Source organism: Macrotis lagotis, chromosome 1, assembly GCF_037893015.1.
Source record: "Macrotis lagotis isolate mMagLag1 chromosome 1, bilby.v1.9.chrom.fasta, whole genome shotgun sequence".
NCBI classification, from domain to species: Eukaryota; Metazoa; Chordata; class Mammalia; order Peramelemorphia; family Peramelidae; genus Macrotis; species Macrotis lagotis.
In genome coordinates, this window is record NC_133658.1 from 502,050,703 (window position 1) to 502,074,197 (window position 23,495).

A 23,495-nucleotide genomic window follows, 5' to 3' on the forward strand; every position below is an offset into this window, starting at 1 on the left:
ACAACAGAAAACATTTTTATTAGTTACATAAAGTCAATTTTAAAATGAACATTTTTGCTTCTAGTTGTGAAGCATATTGTGGTGGGTGTGAGAATATGAGGATTTTTGTAGATAACTTGAGGGAAATCTATTCCAAAAACCCCTGTCCTGTTAGGATCATTAGCCTAGCAAGGAGACATTCATTCAGAGCCATATTCTGTAAGAATGAGCAAATACTCTATGGTATTTTAGCCTAGTCTCCTATGTCTTCATAAATTCCTAAAAAACTAATTTAAATGAATCAACAAACCAAAACATTAATTTGGGAGCAACTCTTGTTTGTAGTACAGTTACATTAAATCAAGTGTATTTTTTTATGTTGGGTAAAGAATATAATGGATAGCAATTGTAGCATAAACAGTAATGAAAAATACCATTCAATATTTGCCACTTGCAAAATTCAGTCTTAATAACATTTAGTTCTGAAATTTTGATACTGAAGTTGAAGTAATTGACACAAAATACATTGTTAAACTGCTTAATTGTAGAAAAATAGAGGCTGTTTGATAGGGACATTCTAGTACAAAGTTTCTGTGAAGCTTCCCCTTTTAAAGCCCAGAAAGCTCATGTTACAAAAAAAAAAAAAGATTTGGTAAACATTTTGTCTCATACTACATTGATACCAAAGACATTGAGAGGGAGAGACATTAAGTTTTAAGTACTACAGTCACAAAAATAGAAGTTACACATGCACATGCCCTCAATGGCATAAAGTTTTTCTCTTTTTTATTTGTGCTGAAGGACATGTAAAAGTTCAGTAGGGCCCTGAGCTGCTCTTTCAACTCAGCCAACTAGAAAGGTGTTTGTTTCAGAATTAAAAGTTAGAGTGGGAATGAATTCTTGATTACAGCTTCCTTTGCTTTATCCTAAAACCCAAGGCTGATACAGAGATAATGAGCCTTATGGGCACTGTTGGTTATTTCCTCACTATGAGGCACTCTGTTTATAAAGGCTACCACTGATAAAAGGTTATCATTCTCCACCCTGAAGTTGGTGACGGTGGTTTTTTTTTTCTCTGAGAAGCAAACAAACTGCTTTAGCACACAAAATACTGAATTTTCTCTTCCTAGAGAATAATAGCTTTCCATTTACAGTATAAAATAAGAAGAGAAGTATTCAATATAGATAGATATTGAGTGCCTTGGCATTCCCAGTAAAGGGAACAGCCAATAGCAAACACAGCTTTGTTTCACTAAAGGGCAAGAAAAAAAGTTATCTTAGAGCAGATCTACCAGAGTAGGTGAAAACAGACTAGTCTGCCTCCAGAATTGTCATTTACTTTGGGGGAACCACACCCTGCTTCTCTGTGAAGTCTTTTAAAATAGACAAAAGCTCTACCCCCACCCCAATGTAGCAATGGACTGTGCATCTTCATTGGGGAGAGAAGAGGAAACAAACAGATTTGATCTCTTTTGACCTAGATGATACAGCTGTAAAAGCTAAAAATAAACACATCCACTGAATGAATAAGTATGATGGGCCACTGTGTTTAGGGACAGATAGTTTGTAGATGTGAAATTAATGTGAAAGATCTGTCACAGTGCAAAATTTCCACCTGCCCACTAAGTTTCTCCTGAGGTTTTTTTTTCTTTTTGTGTATCTGTATTTATCACTTTATAATTCAAATATTCTGTACAAAAAATACTTTAAAAAAGTGAAACCTTCTTTTTTCAGACTAGGAAGATAAGATATATACATGCAATTTTAAAAATTAAGGCTGCAGTACTTTTGTTTTGGGGTCAGATTTATAACCTTCTACCCAATTCCAGAAATATTATCTCAAAGATGACACAGATTAATAATCTAGTTCTTGATTTGAGAATCTTCCAGGGGAAAAAAGTCCAGATGCAAATCTTTTGTGACTACCATGTTCTTTTATGCTGATTCTATATAAATAGTGATAGAAAAACATCTGGAAGTTGAAGGAGTGTGTGTGAGGTAAAGATAAAGTATTTTAGTATTAAGAAAACCAATAACATGACTAATGACCCTAAAAAATGTCATTCATTGAATCCTTTCATAAAATCCTGTGTCTTTAGGTTTAACATGCCCACAGCTAGCATATCCAGTTTCAAAATTTTTCAATGCTTATGATGGAACTACTTGGACACAAAAAGTTTGGAAAAAAATTTTTTCCCAAACATTTAGATTTTAAAGGAAAAGGCTAATGTGAAGATGTGTTCATATTTATGTGGAAGATAACCTTATTCCCAAGAAGTTACCACAAACCAGATTGGTAGATGAAACTATCTTAGAAAAATATCCTTGTCCTAATTTAAACAAAAAAGATTAATTTTGATCAATATTTCCGAAGATATCTGGTTTCTTCACTTTCTAATCCCAGCTCCGCCCAGACCTATGGCTTTTTAGAAAGGATCAGTAAAGAAACATTGAGGTGACCTAAATAGCTGCCAGTGTGATACACTGAAGAGAGGGCCATGCACCAAAGGGCCAGATAATAAAGGGGGATTAAAATAATTTGAGAAATACAAATCTTAGAACAGAAATACCTATTGTACAATGTTTGGTAGATTTTTTTTTAATATAGTTACTTCTAAAGTTAGATGTCTAAACCTATATAAGTTGCATAACTATGTACATTATTTAGAAGGTCTTCACTACAGTACCTATGTACATGCTGGGTTTTATTACTAAGTGTGAAGAGAAAAAAATTATATAAGGCATATGTACAGTGTCTTGTTAAACTGTAGGTCTTTGAACATAACGGCGTTTAGAAAGGCAATGCCCATTTTTGGCAAGCGCATCACTCTGTGAAATTTGCTGGAATATATACAATTTAGAGCTACTCTCTATTCATTACAGGAATGATTAGGCACCAGAGATGGCTTTTCATGTTCCAGGTATTAAATATGACCCTCTTTTTTAAGCAACCTGATATCACAGGTCCCATGCACATCTCCAGCTGAAATCTATAAGAGTTTGAAAGTATGCCAGTCTGCAAGGAGACCACTTAGAGAGGCCACTGCCACTGGGTCTTTGACTGCTTTGTGAAGCTCTGTATTTGAGAATGGGCAGGCAGATATTTCACACTTTGAAGATTTCTTTTTTTAAAAAAAAACACATTAAAATGAGGGAAAAAGAAAAAAAAACAAAAGTTTGTATGAGGACAAGGGGATGCTCCACCCAAGATTTTAAACTTTGGATTCATTCTCTAGTTTGGTCACATCACCATTCCTCTCTGTTTGGTCTTCATGATTTTTTTCCTCTTCAGTTTCCAGTTCAGCATGATGGTTGAGTTTACTGGACACAGACCAACTCAGAGGCAGTTCAGCCCTACTGGACAATTCTGCCAGCTCTTTGGCACTGAGAGATGGTGTGCTGGTCTCATATGTCTCATGAAAGCTGTTGTAATCCACTTCATAGAAACCATCCTCTAGTGTCAGAACAGGAGTAAAGCGATAACCCCACAGGATCTCACTGGTCACATAAGAGCTCCGGGCTTGGCATGTCATTCCTGTGAAGAGAAAAAAAAGTTTTAATGTTTGTGAATGAGAAAGTGAATTTTTTTGTGAATGAAATTTTTTTTTTATTCTTCATTTTTGATGAATGAAATTCTGGGTGTTTTTTTTTCAAGTAAGAAACCACAGATTAAGAGAAGTTTTAAAAAGTTTTGGAAAACCATGGAATGGTTTCTATTTTTGTGGGAAGATTACACTGTTTATGGTTCCTCTAAAGAGTGAACTTTGTGATAGTCTTCAGAAAAGTATGTATATATATATATATATATATATATATATATACATATATTAAAAACAAGTTAACATCATTTACCACTGTGAGAAACATGGAAAAGAGAGTAGAGGGAAAGGGGAAAAAAAGGAGATATTTATTTATGCCTTAAATAAGTTTACCTTTTATAATTTTTTAAAAAATGGGTAAAATTTATGACTATTTTAAAATTTATAAAATGTTAGCTTCATTTTTACAAATAGTAAGCTTTCCAAGTAAGCTTTCTACACTTAAGTGTAGAATTTAATTTCAATGTAGTCTAAGATGGAAGTATATCCTTTTACAAAATACAAGTTTTATTTGGGACAAATCTTTTTTTTAGGAAGATTTTATTTATTTTGAGTTTTACAATTTTTCTCCCATTCTTGCTTCCCTCCCCCCACCCCCCCACAGAAGGTAGTCTGTTAGTCTTTACATTGTTTTCATGTTATACATTGATCTCAGTTGAATGTGATGACAGAGAAATCATATTCTTAAGGAAGAAAAATAAATTGGGACAAATTGTAACTGAATGTGTTTTAATTAGGAAAAGTGATGTGGTATTTCACAGGATTTGGTTGTTAGAAATCTAGTCCAATTCTCTTATTTTATAATAAGGAAATTTAGAATTAAATGGTCATGGTTTCAAATCTAAATTCTATTTTCTTGTAGTTAACTAATTAGGTTTTTTTTTCTTAAAAATCATCTTATGTAAGATCACATTCAAGTTCTTTCAACATTACCTGGCTCTGTGACTCTAAGTGAAATCACTAGGATGTGGAACAGATAGGATCATAAACTTGACGGAAATTATGTAATGCAGCTAATCAATAGCTCCTGGCATGTAGGCAATTACAATAAAAATGTTTCTTTGTTTATGAATAAAAAAAGACCTTGCAGTGGTAACAGTTCCTGGTATTCTCTTAATCCATCAAGGTAGCTTTCTACCTTCTTAGATCTGGAAGATTCTCCATGCTGACTGTGTTGGCTACACTCAAATATGGTATCCATGGAGAAAAAAGGGAGACAAGGGAAGGTCTTTACTCTCAATTCAACTAAACTGAACCAGAATAAGCGCCACCAACCAAACAAGAACCTAGTGTCTGACTGGTGTAAAACTAAGTCAGCCTATTTTTTTTTTTTAATTTTATTTTTGCCAGGCAATGGTGATGAAGAGAAACTTGGACATGCCTGAAATCAGGTGGAGACAAACTTTGTAAATCTTTTGTTTGCAGTAAAGAGAATTTTCCTTTGTCCTTTCACACCTGAGGGCCTGACCTTTAACCTTATTTAGATTGTATTGCTTTTTTGATGGAGCAGCCAGGGAGCACAGACCCTGGAAGACCACCCAAAAGACAAACCCCAAAAGTCAAACTCTCCAATGAGGGACTTGGATCTGGGGAAGGGGCTGGTCCCTTTGACCTTCCAGTCTCCTGCTGACCCCTGGCCAGCTGGCCTGGCCACTTCAATCAGCAATCCACATGGTCTTCTCTTTAAACTTTTTTTTAAAGTTTTCTATCACTTTCTTAATATGCTGTAGCTTCCTTTAATATATCTCTATTTTTTTTTTCCAAAATCTGCATTTCTGAGTCTGAGTTGAGATTCTTTGCTGGGCAGAACCGAAGCCAAGAAACAAATCAGTGGCTACAGTGGGGTAATTAAGTGACTTGCCCAAGGTCACACCGCTAGGTAATTATTAAGGTCTGAGACTGGATTTGAAGTGTCTGAGGCTGGAGTTCCTCCTGACTCCAGGGCTGGATCAGTCATTTATAAAACCTTGATATATAAAGTTAGAAGAGCTACCAACCCATTATATTTGGCACTCTGAAGAGGATGAAAATGGTTTTCTGGTTCAAAAAAGGACAAGGGGAACACAAGAAATTGATTCTCTAACTTCAGAGGGGGAGACACTAGTATAAGTTCTTGTGGTGGCACAAGAACTGTGGGCAGTTTTGGAGAAATGCCACCAACGGGATGAGATGAGATACTCTGCCAAATCTCAGAGAGTGGTGTGGTAGGTGTAGGAAAAAAAAGAAATATGGAAATGACAAGGCAGGGTCTCCAAGAGTGAGAAAAATCTGCCTCTCTGAAACATAAATTTTAATCCCTTTAATCTTAGGAGAAGCTCAAACTGATTCTCTGTGTTTCTTATAAAAGAGAAAAGTTTTCAATTTCATGTTTCTTCATTGTTGTATATAGCTAACATATGTTGTTAGCAATGCCTCTATTCTACATCTGGTTTTCTGGAAAGACTTCCTTCTCTTGTGGGTTGATCTGCCAAAGGAAAAGGGGTGGCAGAATGAGAATTTTTCATTGGAAATTTTCTTAAATGCTCATCTTATCTTTGAAATCTAATTCTGACCAGTTTGGAATGCAGAGATAAAAGACAGATAAAGGTTAAGAGAAGGGAAATGTTCACTTTCCCTCAGCAGTGGGGATTTAGTAGTAGAAAACTACTGTAGATAGATAATTTAGTGATTCAGGAATAATCTTTCAAATGTGGATTTCTAAACTGTCATGGAAATGAAATTTGACTGTTTTTTTTTTACATGCTAAATAATCTTGGTGAGATTTTTTTTAAGGTGTACCTCTTTGGGATTGTTAAAAAGTAGAGATTTTATGAAATTTATATCCAACCCACCTCGATTTTCCTCTTTTACTCTTCCCTGGAGAATTAGGAATGTTTATTGCTTTATTGTCTTGAGAAGGGAGTGATTTACAATTTTAAGACTGTTTTTTTTGAACCACCCTCACACTGAAATTTAATCTTGCCTCAGTCCCAGACACTACAATCAGAGATTTGGAAAGATCTATTGCTCACAGAGCTTTTAAAGTTTATAACCCACTGTGGGTGAAAAGTTAAGATGTTCTTGGGGGAAAAGGACAAAAGACTTTGGAAAGTCTCACTATATGAAAAGTTTTGTAAGAATTTGTCAGATGCTCTGAAATTTTGGTCTTGAATAGTTTGATGAGAGAAACAACTTCAAGAATGTGTGTGGAAAAAGGAAAAGCTCTTGTGAATACTTAACCAGAGAAATGAATACCATAATAATTAGGAAATAGACTTTTTGATGTTGAAAAAATGCAGCTATTTTTTTTACCTGCTCCATCTACTAGTTATAAAACATTGGAAAATAGGGCAAAATAATGAAACAGCAGATGACTACCTTCTGGCCAGTAGGAAGAAGATGAAGTTTTTTGAGTTTCTAAGAGAACGATTTTATACATAAAAAAACTTAATTCTCAGACATAGACTCTCTATTCCAACACAATGAAAAAATTTGCTGAGGAAAAGAACTCAGTGAGACCATACTTTCTCCAATATCCAGGATGAAGGATGGGAAATCTCTGAACATGTCTAATGAAACCATTTGGAGTCCTAATTAAATAAGTTCTCCAGTCTACTTCTGTTTTTGTAAAGAGCTTTGCAGTTTGTTTTACAGAATTTGTTTAAAATGTTGCATTTAGGGGCAGAGCCAAGATGGAGACAAGAGAGGAATGTCTTTTAGGCACTGTCTCATAAAACTTACAAACTAAGGACTCTGACTAAATTTTCGAGAGACAGAACCCACAGAGGTACCCAGTGAGGCAGTTCTCCTACTCAAGGTAACCTGGAAAAGAGCAGAAAAGCTCTGCTCCCCGGGGTTGGAGGGGTGGCCTGCCACAGCAAAAGAACTTCAGCCTCCCAGAGGCAGCCTGAGGGTGCTGGGAGCCAAGGCTCACAGCAGCAGGGGAGTTTCCTGAGATACACCCAGGGGAGCACCAGGCACAAAGTGGGGGAACAGCGGGGGACCTCTGCCAGAGAGAGCACATGAAGCCCAGCCCTCAGGGCACACAGAGAGCAACTTGGTCTTGCAGCAGCCCAGATCCAGGAAACAGAAGCAGGCGGAGCAGGAGGCCCCAGGGCATGAGCCCATTGAACCTAGGGAGGGGAGTGAAGAGAGAGAGACTGCAGAGCTCTGTCATCTGCCCCTGGAACAGGACTCTGGGGTTCTGACCACATTCAGATCCTGCTCACAGTCTAGCCCCCCCCCAATAGAACAGCAGGGCCCCCCTCACCTCAGCCCCGTGGCAGAGGGGGGCACTTGTGGTCATTCACAGACCAGGAGGGAGGACAGAGCCTCACACACTGAGATCCTTGTGGGAGTGTCCCAAAAGCTCAGGAAGCACCCCCAAAACAGGCTTAGGCTGGGAAAATGAGCAAGCAGAGAAGCAAGAGGAACACCATTGAGAAATATTTTGCCTGTGAGCCCAAGAAGGATCAAAACACTCAGTTTGAAGATGAGGAAGCACAAGCTCCTGCATCTAAAGACTCCAAGAAAAACAGAAATTGGGCTCAGGCTATGATAGAGCTCAAAAAAGACTTTGAAAATCAAATGAGGGAGATAGAAGAAAAACTGGGAAAAGAAATGAGAGAGATGCAGGAAAAACATGAAAATGAAGTCAGCAGCCTAGCCAAGGAAATCCAAAAAAATGCTGAAGAAAATAGCATGCTAAAAACCAGCTTAGGTCAAATGGATAAAACAGTTCAAAAAGTCATTGAGGAGAAGAATGCTTTAAAAAGCAGAATTGGCCAGATGGAAAAAGAGATAAGAAAGCTCTCTGAGGAAAACAAATCCTTCAGACAAAGAATAGAACTCAGGGAGATTGATGAATTTATGAGAAATCAGGACTCAATACTTCAAAACCAAAAGAATGAAAAATTAGAAGAAAATGTGAAACATCTCATTGAAAAAACAACTGATATGGAAAACAGATTTAGGAGAAATAATCTAGAAATTATTGGAATACCTGAAAATCATGATCAGGAAAAGAGCCTTGACATCATTTTCAAAGAATTGCTACAGGAAAATTGCCCTGATATCCTAGAAGCAGAGGGTAAAATAGAAATGGAGAGAATCCACCGATCTCCCCGAGAAAGAGATCCCAAAAAACCAACCCCAAGGAATATTATAGCCAAGTTCCAGACCTCCCAAGTCAAAGAGAAAATATTACAAGCAGCCAGAAGGACACAGTTCAAATACTGTGGAGCTGCAGTCAGGATCTCACAGGACTTAGCAGCAACTACATTGGAAGTTCATAGGGCTTGGAATATAATATACTGGAAGGCAAAAGAGCTTAGAATGCAGCCAAGAATGAACTACCCAGCAAGGCTGAATGTCCTCTTCCAGGGAAAAAGATGGACTTTCAATGAACCAGGGGAATTTCAAATGTTCCTGTTGGAATGGTCAGAGCTGAACAGAAGGTTTGATCTTCAAATACAGGACTCAGGTAAAGCATAGAGAGTGGAGAAGAAGGGGAAAATATGAGGGACTTAATGATGATGAACTGCATGTATTCCTGTATAGAAAAATGACACTGATAATACTCATATGAACCTTTTCAATTAACAGAGCAGGTAGAAGGAGCTTTTTTAGATGAAGCACAGGAGAAAACTGAATTTGAAGATATAGTGTGGTGTAAAATGTTGCATTTACTATTGTTTTGAACTATAGGGTGAGATGGAGTAGGCCAAAGACCGGTCTGTTTGTTGTATCTGATTCTGGGTATCCTATGACCCAGAAAGAAGTATAAGGGAGTTGTTTTTAGGTTGTATAGCAAATAACATTATAGACTATATAGGAATTATGGTATGCTGCTGATCAATATTCTCTATTCTGTAGGCAACTATATGAGAAGATTTTCTTTAGTTTATATGTAATAGAAGGCAAATGGTCTCTTCTCAGTCCTTAGTCTCCTCAACTTCTGTGGATATCCAATTCTTGATATTTTCTTCCCTATAGGTTTTTTGGAATTCTATTCCTGCCTAGTTCTCCATTTTCCTATCAGACTACTCTTCTTAGTTTTCCTTTCTGGATCATTGTTCTGATTACTACAAAGGTATGCTACAAAATGTCAGAAGAGGAGCCCTATAAATCAGAAAATAATCCCTGAGAAAATGGCCTAGAGGGTAGTTAGGTGGAGCAGTAGATAGAGTACTAGCCCTGCTTCAGGAAGACCTGCATTCAAATTTGGTCTCAGATACTTGTTAACTTACTAGTTGTGGGACCTTGAGTAGGTCACTTGACCCCCTTCCCTTGCCAGAGAGAGAGAGAGAGAGAGAGAGAGAGAGAGAGAGAGAGAGAGAGAGAGAGAGAAAGAAAAGAAAGAAAAAAAAAGAAAATTGAATTGAATTGAACCTTGAAGTAATTGTAGGAATTCCAATATTAACCCCAGACTTGGAACACAACTTGTGCAAAAGCACAGAAATCAGAGATGAAATGTGTTTTAAAGGGAACAACCTGAAATGTGTGTATTGTTGGGGAAGGAGAAGATAATGTGTAATCATTCTGGTTGGAAACCTATTGTGAATGATTTTTAATACCTGAGGATTTTTTTTTTATTTTATTCTGTAAGCAAAAGGAAGCCACTTAAGTTTTATGAAAAAAGGTGTGCTTTAATCATATCAATTTTGATGACTATGGGGAAGATAAATTAGGAGAGACACCAATAAGGAGGGTTATTAGAGTTTAGGAGAGAGGTAATAATTTTTTGAGTTAAAGTGGCTATGGAATGGGTAGATGGATACAGGACATTTGGAAACTTTAAAATGTGGCAACTCATTTGATTTGAGGACAGAAATGAGGAGAAGCTGGATATGATTGTTAGCTTTCAGATTTCTGTGACTGAAAGAATGAAGAAGCTCTCAATAGAAAGAAGAGATCTTGGAAGAATTTAGGAAGAAATAAAAGGAGTTGAGTTCGTGTTGAGTTTAGATACTTGCAGAATATCCATGGGGAGATGTCTTGCAAACATCTTCCTTGAAGATGAGAGTCTGATGTTCAGGAAATATATGAAAGCTTTTTTATATATTTGGAATGATGACTGAAACTCAATGAAATAAATTGGAAAGAGCATAGAACAGCAGGCAATATACCCATATATAAGGAAAAGAACAGGAATGATCCCTCAAGGGTGACTGAGAAAGATCAATTATTTGGACCAGAGAACAAGACTAAGAAAAGGCTGCTTGAATTGATAATCATTGGTGACCTTGTGGAGAATAGTTTTAGACAAATGATAGAGATGGAAGAAAAATTTCAAAAACTCAAGAATAATTAAGTGGGAGGTGACAAAGTGGTAGCAATGATTGTCAATAGTTTTATCTAGGAATCTGTGAAAGGGATGAAAGTAAAAAAAATTAGCTCAGAGGAATGGTAAGATTTTTAAAGATGGGGGAGATCTGTTTATGCTTCTAAGCATCAGGGAAGAAGCCAGTGAATAGAGAGGCAGTAATTTAGGGAGAGAAGTATGATTAAAGAAGTAAGTTCCCAGAGGAAATGAGAACATTGAATTAAAGTCACAAGTAGAGCAATTGGTGTTGGCAAAGAGAGGGATCATTTCATCTTCCAGGACTGGAAAAGAGGAGAATAGAATGGGGGATAATATTGAGATGATTCTATTATTTATTATGATTATTCATTATTTATCATATTACTTCTTTTGGTTTTACTGTTTTCTCTCTCTAACTAGGGCCAAAGTAATAGTTATTTAGATTTCTGGTAACTTTCCTTCCTTTCAAAGCACCTCCCACCCCATTCCCCAGGAACAGTCAGTGAAATAGAATATTGTGTTCAGAGAGGAAACTGAAATCCAGGGAAGGATGCCAGAGTTGTTCTACATTGTGCAGGATTGCTGTGATTTGATATTCCTTTAAGATAAGCCTGGTTGGCTGTCTCTAAGAAAAATTTTAGAGCTTGGTTTGAGGAAAAAAACTGGTACTTCCCTGCCGCCCCCAATGCTGAACCATCCTTACATCTTTGGTGTAAGGCCCTTTTGGTCATAATGAATAATTTTTAGGCTAAGTCTCTGTAATCTCTTTGATGGGATTTTGTTTAAAATCTTTGAGTCATTATTCATAAAGATTTGCCTATAGTTTTCCTTATGTGTTTTATCTTTCCCTAGTTTAGTAATAGTATATTTGTCTCATAAAAGGATTCTAGTAAGTTGCTTTCTTTCTCATATTTTGAGACTAATTTGTGAAGCATGGGACTAATTATTTTTTGAGTTTGATAGAATACTTCTGTGAATCTATCATGACCTTTCTTCCCTCTGCCCTTTGGTAGTTTCTTTCTAACTAGATCTATTTCCTTTTCTGAAATTAGGTTACTTAAAATCTTTATTTGACATTTTAATAGTTTGATGTTTTATATTTTTAAAGTATTCTTCTCTTTTATATTCTCAATTTTGTCAACAAATTATTCTGCTTAATATAGTCTTATTTTTCTGTTCATTTCTTCTGGTTTTGATATTACACCTTACTCATATTCTTGCCTATGATGGTAATTTCCTTGGGAGCTGCATCTCAAAATGACTCAGCCTCCACTCAAACTGGGCAAATCACACTTTGCCAGTCTAAGTTGGTCCCAAGTTACTTTTTTGGGGGAGGAGAATGCTGCAGAATTGGCCTTAGCTGTAAACTAACCTCTTTCCTCCATGCTTAGTGGAAAACCGCAATTCCCTCCCTCCCCCAATATACACCCAATGTCCTGTTCTAGTGACTTGTCTTGCTCTCTTCTATTCCTCAGTTCTCTGGACCTGAAAGTACAAAGAATTACCATGCTGATGCTACGTGGTTGATTTCTATAGTTTGTATCCCTTTGGCTCTGGGAGGGGAGGGTATGTGTGAGATTGAACTCTATTTCAAGCCCATACGTGTGTCCTTTTCCTTTCCCTGCTTTCCTGCGGAGATCAGTTGCAGTCACAAATATTGTAGAAATGTCTGTCTCATCTCTAACAAGCTTCTGCAGTCTAGACTGCTGCCACAGTACTGGTTGAGACTTCCACATCCAGGACTAGCATCTCCACAACACTGGAAAGGGGAAATGAGGAAATCATGGGCTTGGGGTTGGTTTTGTTGCAAGCCTGTGTTTTGGACCCCTGGGTTCTGTTGTTTTTTTCTGAGTCCTTGAGTTATATCCTGTAGGTGCTATGACGATAGTGGATAGTAGAGAAGGGGGTGCTAAGTGAACTTAGGGTAGGCATTAGTTCACTTTTTCAAAAAATTTTTGGGTTCTGAATATCTTAGATGATGCACACAGCTGAAGTAGCTATGTCTTTGGTACATAATTTTTGTTTCAGAGATGTTTGAGACTATGTGGGGAGTTAAAAAGATGTTTTTTTTTTAGGTTTTTACAAGGCAAATGGAGTTAAGTGGCTTGCCCAAGGCCACACAGCTAGGGAATTATTAAGTGTCTGAGACCGGATTTGAACCCAGGTACTCCTGACTCCAGGGCCGGTGCTTTATCCACTGCACCACCCCCCAAAAGATGTTAAGATCTCTATTTTATTGGTAATACGACTCAGAGCTCTACCTATTCCTTTTTTTTTCCCTAGATGGTCACTTTAATAATACATTCTTACATTCTAGAGTTCTGCCAGGCATAGAAAGCAGTTTCACTGATCTATATATTTTTCAGATTCTATTCCTTTCCACCTCCTTTTCTTTTTCCCAATGGAGATATTATGTTCCCTTGTTTAATTCTATCAGCTCATTTAGTTTTATACTTTCTAAAGATCATTGACAGTAGCTAAGCTACCATATTTGCCAGTTTGGAAGTATATTGAGGAAGTTTGTGATCTACAGAAATAGTGCTAGAACCTAAGGAAGGGTATGGGGACCCAAACTACCAGTTCAAACAGGAATTGGGGAAATGAACCCAGAAAGGGAGCTACATGTTTTTAAAATTTTAGTTGGTCAGTAAATTCCCTATGTCTTTTCAGATAAATTATTTCCTCCTCACTGGAATTATTTTCCTTTGTATCTTGAGAATTTCATTTTTGAACCTTTACTATACCCTATATTGAATAATCATATAATTCTTTAACTCTTGCCAAGGTGCATGTACTAAACCTAAATAGATTGTTTTGCTAATGTTAAACTAATATGATCAATTTAGTTAGGTCTTGATAAAAATGAAGAAATAGGGGGCAGCTAGGTGGCGTAGTAGATAAAGCACCAGCCCTGGAGTCAGGATCCCTAGCTGTGTGGCCTTGGGCAAGCCACTTAACCCCGTTTGCTTTACCAAAAAAAAAAAAAAAGAAAGAAAAAAATCTAAAAAAAAAAAATCAGGAGGGATGAGATTTCAGAGAAGCCTGGAAAATAAAAATGAAGAAATAACAGGTTGATTGTTCTGGAAAATAGTTGTATTAAAATAAATGCTGAGGGGACAGCTAAGTGGCACAGTGACTTCGGCCCTGGAGTCAACAGGACCCGAGTTCAAATCCAGCCTCAGACACTTAATAATTGCCTAGCTGTGTGACCTTGGGCAAGTCATTTAACTCCATTGTCTTAATAAAATTAAAATAAATTTGTTGTTTCTTCCTTAAGGATATGATTTCTCTCCCATCACACTCAATTTGGATCAATGTACAACATGGAAACAAAGTAAAGATCAACAAATTTCTTTCTGTGGAGGGGTGGGGGGAGGGAAGTAAGATGGGGGAAAAATTGTAAAATTCAAATAAAATCTTTAATAAAAAATAAAATTAAAGTAAATTAATAAATAAAAAATGCTAAGAAATAGTTCTATTTTTTTAGTTACCTATAGAAGGTCACTCAATGGCTAGAATGCTAAATCTGAAGTCAGGAATATCCGAATTTAAATCTAGCCTCAGTCACTCCTGGCTGTGTGACCCTGGTCAAGATACTTACTCTGTTTGCCTTAATCTGCTGGAGAATGAAATGGCAAACCAATCCATTATCTTTACTAAGAAAACCTCATAATAAGTTGGGAAAAGCTGGACATGATTCAATGACTGAACAACATAGAAATTACTTCTCTGTTACATATTTTTCTTGTTATCTCTCCTGTGGGCTGTCCATATGCACGAATATACTCTGGAATAAACTCTATTTTATCAAGGATTGTCTCCAACATAGGTTTATTTCAACTCTAACAATATGACATAGTAGGATTCTTATGCACTGAGGGAAAGGCAAACTCCCCATGGATATTTGTGGCTATCTTTTAGCAGGTATGACTGACTTTTTAAAAAAATTTTCCTTCCCAAGAATCTACTTACTGACTGATGCCTTGGAAAATAAAGACTTGTGAAGACATTAGAGACTAATTATTTTAAATTGGAAAACAGCCAGCACAAGTTCTAGAAAAATGGGAAGGGCAGCATGTTTCAGTTCTCTGTCTGTGCCTATCTCTATTTAATCTCTGTCTTTTTCTTTCTGTCTCTTAAACTCCCTATCATGGCTAGAAATTTGATACTTATTAAAGGCCAGATTTTCAACCACTGATAAAGGATTTATTTGAAGAATGCAAGCTGCTTGAGATTTTTAGAAAACCTGTATCCAAAGCAAATGGATTATTGGTACCTTTGGGATGGGTATTATGCCTCCAAAAACCTTACAAATGAATTGGATTGGAATGGGGTGGGATTTAGATGGCAGAGTGAAATCAGCAATTGTGCCTCACTCTCCCCTCTAGCAAAACCTTATAAATTCTCATAATCTGTAAATTTCTTTGAAGACTAGCCAGATTCTCTCAATTATACTTGTCAGGTTCCCTTGATCATCAACCTTGTTGAGGTTGAAAAGCTTGCTTTTCCAAATAATTGATTTTTATTCCAGGGTATGTTAAACTAGAAAAGAAAAGAAGCATACTGAATGAATGTTTTAGAAAAACATTGTATGTACTTAAGAGCCAAAGATAATTTTTAAAAATTTATTGTTAATTGTTATTACAAAAACAAGAAAAGCAATTATACCTTGCCTTAAACTGTGATTAGTGAAACTTGCTATATGGGGTGAAATCTCTTGGGATTGTAATTTGATTTGCTCTGATTTTTTTAAAATTCAGTTATAATTATTTTGAATTATTACACTAGTACTCCACCATTCAAGGGAAAACCCATGAGATTCATCCAGAATATTCTATAGGTGGAAGTATATACCTGGGAAAATTGAGAAGACAGTTTTTTTACAAAGGTAATGGCAATAGCTTCTTGTCTTGGTTTCCCTACTGTGCTATGTTTATTTGGAATCTGTTCCATTCAGTTGATTCTGTAGTAGAAATCTCTTGCATGATTGACTCTTCGAAAGGGTATTTATGACTTTTACCTGAAATCTAAGACAATTTTATCTTGGTATATCTATGATAGGTTAGTCTTTGATTTTAAGTTTAGGTCTGAGGGAATAGTTCTGTTACAATCACATCCTTCTTTTTTAAAAATTAATATTTTATAACAGATATTTTTATTAAAATCAGGAAGTATTTCTGAACTATTGTAATAGGATGAAAATATGAAGAATTTGATTTTACTGTCCTGAATTTATGTCCAGCAACTGTCAACTTTCTAGCTCAGGCATCTAAGACTTCTGAGTGAAAGAACAGGATTAGACTAGTTTCAATTGAAAACTAAAAGATATGTGACTGGATTTCAAATGTTTCTTATTGAGTAAAGAATATGCTTAAAGGACTTGTGGTAGCTGTAATTGTTTTAGCAACTTTAGCATTTTTTGCTATGACTGTTAAATGTAACAGAAAAGACCAAGTAAAGATAATGGTGGTATATGATATCTTTTAAATTTTATTCTGGGGGAATAGAGTACTACCAAACTTCTTTCAAGTTTATTTGAATATTCACAAATGCTTATCAATGCAAATGCCTAAATAAACAGGTTTTGTCTATTTTTTTAATTGTCTTTAGAGATAGTCTATAAGGTCTCAAATTGAAAATTTAGAATATAGAATTGTTTTAATTAGTGATCAAATAACTTTTAAAATCATGTTTTTTTTGAAAAATGCACAAATAAAGAAACAAATTGAAGACCAATATTTGTGATTCTCAGCATGACCAAAAATAGAGTACCTTGTCAAACCACCTTATCAAAAGTCTGAGTGAGTTCAATAAGATTTTTAAAGCATTAATCTGACACTTTGGAAAATAAAGGATGTAAAATACTGTCATTTTCTATAAATAAAATATTTTTATGGTTTTATAAATAAAAGCTAACAATTTAGTAGCTTATCTGTCCATGCAGAGACATGGACAGTAATTATAGTATTTGATATTTTCTGTTACTCTTTTTTTTTAAGGTTTTTGCAAGGCAAATGGGGTTAAGTGGCTTGCCCAAGACCACACAGCTAGGCAATTATTAAGTGTCTAAGACCGGATTTGAACTCAGGTACTGCTGACTCCAGGGCTGGTGCTCTATCCACTGCACCACCTAGCCTCCCCTCTGTTAACTCTTTTGGTAGAAATTGGTGCTTATAGTTAATATGAAAATGTAAAAGATGTTCAGTGAATGATCACCCTTGATGGACTTGCTCATTCCATCAGTGCAACAATCAGGGACAATTTGGGGTTCTCTCCAATGGAGAATACCATTTGTATCCAGAGAAACAACTTTGGAATTTGAACAAAGACCAAGGACTATTACCTTTAATTTAGGAAAAAACCCTGATATCTTATTGTCTGATCTTGCTATCTCTTATACTTTATGTTTCTTCCTTAAGGATATGATTTCTCTCTCATCACACTCAGTTTGGATCAATGTATACCATGGAAACAATGTAAAGACTGACAAATTGCCTTCTGTGGGGGGTGAGGGGAAGTAAGTAAGATTAGGGGGAAAATTGTAAAACTCAAAATAAATAAAATCTTTAATAAAGAAAAAAAAGTTCAGTGGAATACTCCAGGGTTCTGTCATTGACCCTATGATGTTTAAATTTTTTGTAGGAGACTTGGATAAACACATGCTCATCAAGTTTGTAGATAACACAATATTTCAAAGTACTACTAACAAACCAAATGATAAAGTCAAGATTCAAAAAGATTCTGATAGTCTAAGGCTGCAGTGTTAAACTCAAATAGAAATGGACCATTAAAGTATATTTAAAGACCATTACTGCCAACATGTTGACTTAGAAAAATCATATTATCATTATCTGTGTTCTATTGGATTTTAATTTCATTAAGTATTTTCCAACTACATTTTAATATGATTTGGCTATTCTTGAGATTGTTGCTAGCTTTGATCCTTAGTCTAGAACACTGGGTGAATTTAATAAAATAGAATTAAATAGGGATTAATGTAAAGACTTTCCCTGGGAATCCCATGAAGTCATCTCCACAAGCAAAAGCTAGAAGAAATCTGGTTAGAGAGCAGTTGTCCAACAAAAAGATGTCAGGATGTATTTAAAATAGAAAAATTAATATTTTTAGAAACATTGTATGTACTGGCTATGAATGTTTCTTAAAAATTAATTGTTATTGTTAACCAACTGTTATTATAACATGCAAAACAATTATATAATACTCTAAACTGTAATCAATGGAACTTCCTATGTAGCATCGAACTGTAATTTGATTTGCTTTGAGTTTTACATTGAAGAATAATTGTTTTTTTCTAAAGTCAGTACTCCACCATTCAAGGAAAATGTTAAAAGCTGCTCAGAGAAATGTTTTCTGGAAATTGCTACTAGTGTATGTTAAGAACTGGGAAGGTTAGGGGCGGCTAGGTGGCGTAATGGGGTGGCCAGGTGGTGTAATGGGGCAGCTAGGTGACACAGTGGATAAAGCACCGGCCCTGGAGTCAGGAGTACCTGGGTTCAAATCTGGCGTCAGACACTTAAAAATTACCTACTGTGTGGCCTTGGGCAAGCCACTTAACCCCATTTGCCTTGCAAAAACCTAAACAAAAAAAAAAGAGAACTGGGAAGGTTGAAAAGACGACTTTCCATGTTAATGACAAGATACTCCTGACTCAGTTTCACATTGTTCTGTTTTCTTTTTGGACAAGAATTTTTCCCTCCTAGTTGATTCTGAGATTGGCTCAATATACTATGAATAATGTAGAACTCTGTTGTATGATTGCCTGTTTTAAAAGGCATTTACAACTCCCATCTGAAACTGACCAGTCAAGGGAATTTTGTCCTGGTTTACTCATAATAGGTCAGTCTGTGACTTTAAGCTTAAATATGAAGAAAGTGTTTTAATTTTATTATGTCAGTATTCTTTTTTTCATAACAATTTTCTTTGGCTGGATCAGAAAAACTGAAAATGTTTTATAATGGATGTCTTTTGTTATAAATAGCAAGCATCTCTGACTTGGAAGTGGGGGGGGTACAAGTTTGAAAGATCCTGTTGCTTTGCTTTTACTCTTAAATTTTTGACCATCTTGTCTCAATTTCTTAATCTGGGTTAACTATGGAAAATCGATTCTTAGACTTGTTCTATCTCCTTGCTTGTTGACCTAATAGTTATGTATTATTGGATAAAATAAGAGATGTAAAATATTACATATTTTCTGTATGATAAGAAGATATAATATGTAGAATATATGCAGACATATGCATACACATATGTATGTATGTATATTTATATCTATATCTATCCTTAGAAGGGAGTAGGATAGAGATGTGATATGATGGAATGTGACATAAAAACTGTAAAAAGTTTTACTCTTAAAAGAGCAGTAAACTTCTCTTTGGAAAAAGCAACATGATTATATTGTTTCTACCTGAGAAGTAGGAAAAAGGTGATTGGCTTTCAAATGTTTCTTTTCAATTGATTCATTTCATTCATTGTGGACAATAATGATGAAGGTTCTAATATATATATATATATGTATATATATATATATATATCTTAAATTTATATCTTAAATAGTATATCTTAAATTTTATCTTGAAAATAATAGGGAACTACTAAATTTCTTGGAATTCAATTTGACTATGCACAGATAGATATCTATCCATACAGATGCCTAAATACATAGGCTTTGGATGTTTTAGTAATAGATTTTTTTATATGTTCTAGTAAGTTTCAGATTTTTATAGTACCTTTCTTTTGATATTTTATTGATCATTGATATAGACTCAAGTTGGATTGAGACTCTCATATAGAGAATTGCTTTTAATTGTTAAGGAACTTTCATTACCATGATTGAATATATAAACATTTGGAAAATAGAAAGAAAATATCAGGATGACTAGAAATAGTAGCCCTCATCAAATCATACAATACATTTTTGCAGTTATATGATCTTTAAAAAACTTCATTTTAGGAAAAAGGTTTCTTTCAATTTAGTGAAGGTTATATTTTAAAAGGATTGGTTGCACATAGCATTTCAGTATGTGTGAGATAGCTAAATAGATGTTAAAAAAAAGGTATGGGGGCAGCTAGGCAGTGCAGTGCAATGGATAGAGCACTGGTCCTGGAGTCAGGAGTACCTGAGTTCAAATCCAGCCTCAGACACTTAATAATTACCTAGCTGTGTGGCCTCGGGCAAGCCACTTAATCCCATTGCCTTGCAAAAAAAATCTATAAAAAAAAGCTTTGCAATATGATCTAATTGATTTAATAAAAGACCAAATTTCAAATTAAAACAATAGTTACTAATTATAACTATACTTTTTTCCATTGTCATCAACTTCTTTTTTAAATTTTCTTTAATTTATTTACACATTACTAAAATATTGTTGTTTAAAAGTAAACATAATACCCCTTCTCCTATAAAAATATAAAACCTCATGAGAAATAAAATGAAAGAGGGAAAAAAATGTGCTTCAGTCTGTGTTCTGATACCATCAGCTCTGTCTTGGGTGAATTACTTTCTTTATCATAAGTCCATCATAAATGTTACTTCCATATTTTTCTACAGTTGCTGTTGCTGATTGTAATTCCCTCTATTCATTCCTCCCCACTACCATTTATCATATTTTCTCTCTCCTTTCACTCTGTCCCTCTTCAAAAATGTGCTGAGTGGTGCAGTGGACAGAGCACTGGCCCTGGAACCAAGAGGCCCCAAGCCCACATCCCACCCCAGAGACCCAGCAACCACCTGCCTTGTGGTCCTGGACAGGCCATTCAATCCCACCACCTTGCAAAAAGAAAATAAAAAAATATTTTATATCTGATTATCCTCTCCTATGATCTACCCTCTCCTCTATCACCCCCATCCCCCTTCCCCTCCCCATCCCCCTTCTCTTCTTTTTCTTTTAGATGTCTATACCCTATTGAGTGTGTATGCTGTTTTCTCTCTGAGCCATTTCTGATGAGAATGAAGGCTCCCTCATTACCCTTCATCTTCCCCCCTTTCATACCATTGCAAAAGCTACATGAAATATCTTTTACATGAAATATCTTAGGCTATTCTACTTCTCCTTTTTCTTACAGCACATTTCCCTTTCACCCAGTGACTCCATTTTTACAATATATTATATATTCAAATTCAGCTTTCTCCTGTGCTTCATCCCTACTCTATTAAATGAGAAGGTTCCTATGAGTTTTATCAGCATCATCTTTCCATGCAGGAATACACTCAGTTCATCATTAAGTCTCTCATAATTTTCCCTTCTTGTTCACCCTCTCTATGTTTCACCTGAGTCCTGTACTTGAAGATCAAACTTTCTGTTCAGCTCTGGTTGTTTCAACAGGAACATTTGAAATTCCCCCATCACATTGAAAATCCATCTTTTCCCCTGAAAGAGGATGTTCAGTTTTTGCTGTGTAGTTGATTCTTGGTTGCATTCCAGGCTCTTTTGCCTTCTGGAATATTATATTCCAAGTCCTATGAGCCCTTATGTAAATGCTTCTAAGTCCTGGGTAATCCTGACTGTGGCTCCATGATATTTGAATTATGTCCTTCTGGCTGCTTGTAATATTTTCTCTTTGACTTGGGAGTTCTGGAACTTGGCTATAATATTCCTGGGGGTTATCTTTTGGATCTCTTTCAGTAGGAGATTGGTGGATTCTCTCAACTTCTATTTTACCTTCTGCTTCTTCTAGGATATCAGGGCAACTTTCCTGTAGAAATTCTTTAAAAATGAGGTCAAGGCTCTTTTCTTGATCATGATAAGTAATTTTTAAATTATCCTTCCTGGATCTGTTTTCCAGATCAGTTTTTTTTAATGAGATATTTCACATTTTCTTCTAGTTTTTCATTCTTTTGGTGTTGAATTATTGTGTCTTAATTTCTCATAAAGTCATCAGCTTCCTTTAGCTCCATTCTATATCTGAAGGATTTGTTTTCCTTGGAGAGCTTTTTTATCTTCTTTTCCATCTGGCCAGTTCTGCTTTTCTAAAGCCTTCTTCTCCTCAATAACTTTGAACTGTTTTATCCATTTGACATTGTTTTTGGATCTCCTTGACTAAGCTGTTGACTTCATTTACATGTTTTTCCTGCATATCTCTCACTTCTCTTCACAATTTTTTCTCTACCTCCCTTACTTGATTTTCAAAATCTTTTTTTGAGCTCTATTATAGCCTGAGCCCAACTTCTGTATTTTGTGGAGTCTTTAGACACAGAAGCTTGGACTTTCCCATCTTCAGATTGTGTATTTTGGTTTTCCATGGGACCAAAGGCATTGTCTATAGTCAGGTTCCTTTTTTTTCTATTTACTCATTTCCCCAGCCTGTGCCTGGTTTTGGGGTGCTTCCTGAGTTTTTGAGTATTATTGGGACACCCCCACAAGGACCTCAGTATGTGAGGCTCTGACTGCTCTCCTGGTCTGTTGAATGGCCACAAGCTCACCTCTCTGGGGCCCAGACTGTGACAAGGGTCTGAATGTGGTCAAAACTCCAGAGTCCTGTCCTAGAGACAGAGGACAGACCTCGACAGTCTCCCTCCACTCCCTTACCTTTCCTGGGCTGAGCACTCAAGGAGCAGCTGCTGGGTGCCTCCTGCTGGGAGGCTACACAGGCCTGCTTCCATTTCGTGGGATCTGGGCTGCACTGAGGGCCCCGGCTGTGCTGAGGTGGGCCCTGCTGATCTTCATAGTTGTGCTTAAAGTCTGCCTCTTTGATGCAGAAAAACCAGTCATGCAACCATGACCCCAGGTCTCTTGGATCCAAGAATGAGTGGTTTAAGTCATTGAAAGAGTGTAGCTCATGAAGCCAAGAAGTCCAGAGGGAATAGCAGCAGAATAGACTATATTGACAGTTTAGATTGTCAATACTTCCACTTTTAAATGTTATTCATTTTCCTCCTAGACCAGGTCAGCAAATGCTAGCTGCAGGAGGTCCATTCTAGGACCCACCTCCTCAGCCCAGCTGTGCCTAGTCCTGCCTCTTCATTGTCCAATCACCTTAGGGTGTAGGCACAAGTGCCTTTACTTTTTTTAAAAAATGAAGTTTCAAATCATTAAAAATTTTTATCTTATTTTCTGAGGTGTTCTTAAATTGAAGATTTTTTTTGTTTGCGGTCTCTCACTCTGATAATGTCAACAGATTATCGCCCCCCCTTTTTTTACAAAGTCTGATTCTTCTTCAAGTTTATGGATAATATCCATCTCATAGACAGAGTTCAAGTACATACAGATAGAAGAAACGGTATGTAAAAAACTGATATTTTTCTTTTTTTTTAGGCTTTTGTAAGGCTATAGGGTTAAATGGTTTGCCCAAGGTCACACAGCTAGGTAATTATTTAAGTGTCTGAGGCTGGATTTGAACTCAGGTTCTCCTGACTCCAGGGCCAGTGCTCCATCCAGTGCTCCACCTAGCCACTCCAAGACTGATATTTTTCAAACTTTTAGATGAATTCTGGGTAGCTTAATTTGATGTCCTTCTTACAGATAGATTGTTTATAAGGTCAATTCTATAAGGTTTGAACTGGCTTTCAACACTTGAACTAATTACTGCAGAACAAATGTGATTAAATTTTGTCAGATTCTATTGAGTTACACTAACCTGCTGTTACTAGCAGGTTTAAGTAGCATTATTTAGGGAAA

General features: G+C 36.1%; 1 protein-coding gene across 1 annotated transcript in view; it reads right to left on the reverse strand.

Moving 5' to 3' along the window:
* Nucleotides 1-3,191: 3,191 nt before the first annotated feature.
* Nucleotides 3,192-23,495, reverse strand: part of KCNJ6 (potassium inwardly rectifying channel subfamily J member 6) — a 71,057-nt gene continuing 50,753 nt past the window's right edge. Inside the window, exon 2 of the mRNA XM_074232387.1 lies at nt 3,192-3,514. Within this exon, the coding sequence (XP_074088488.1) occupies nt 3,192-3,514 (323 nt within the window). The remainder of the gene's footprint in view (nt 3,515-23,495) is intronic.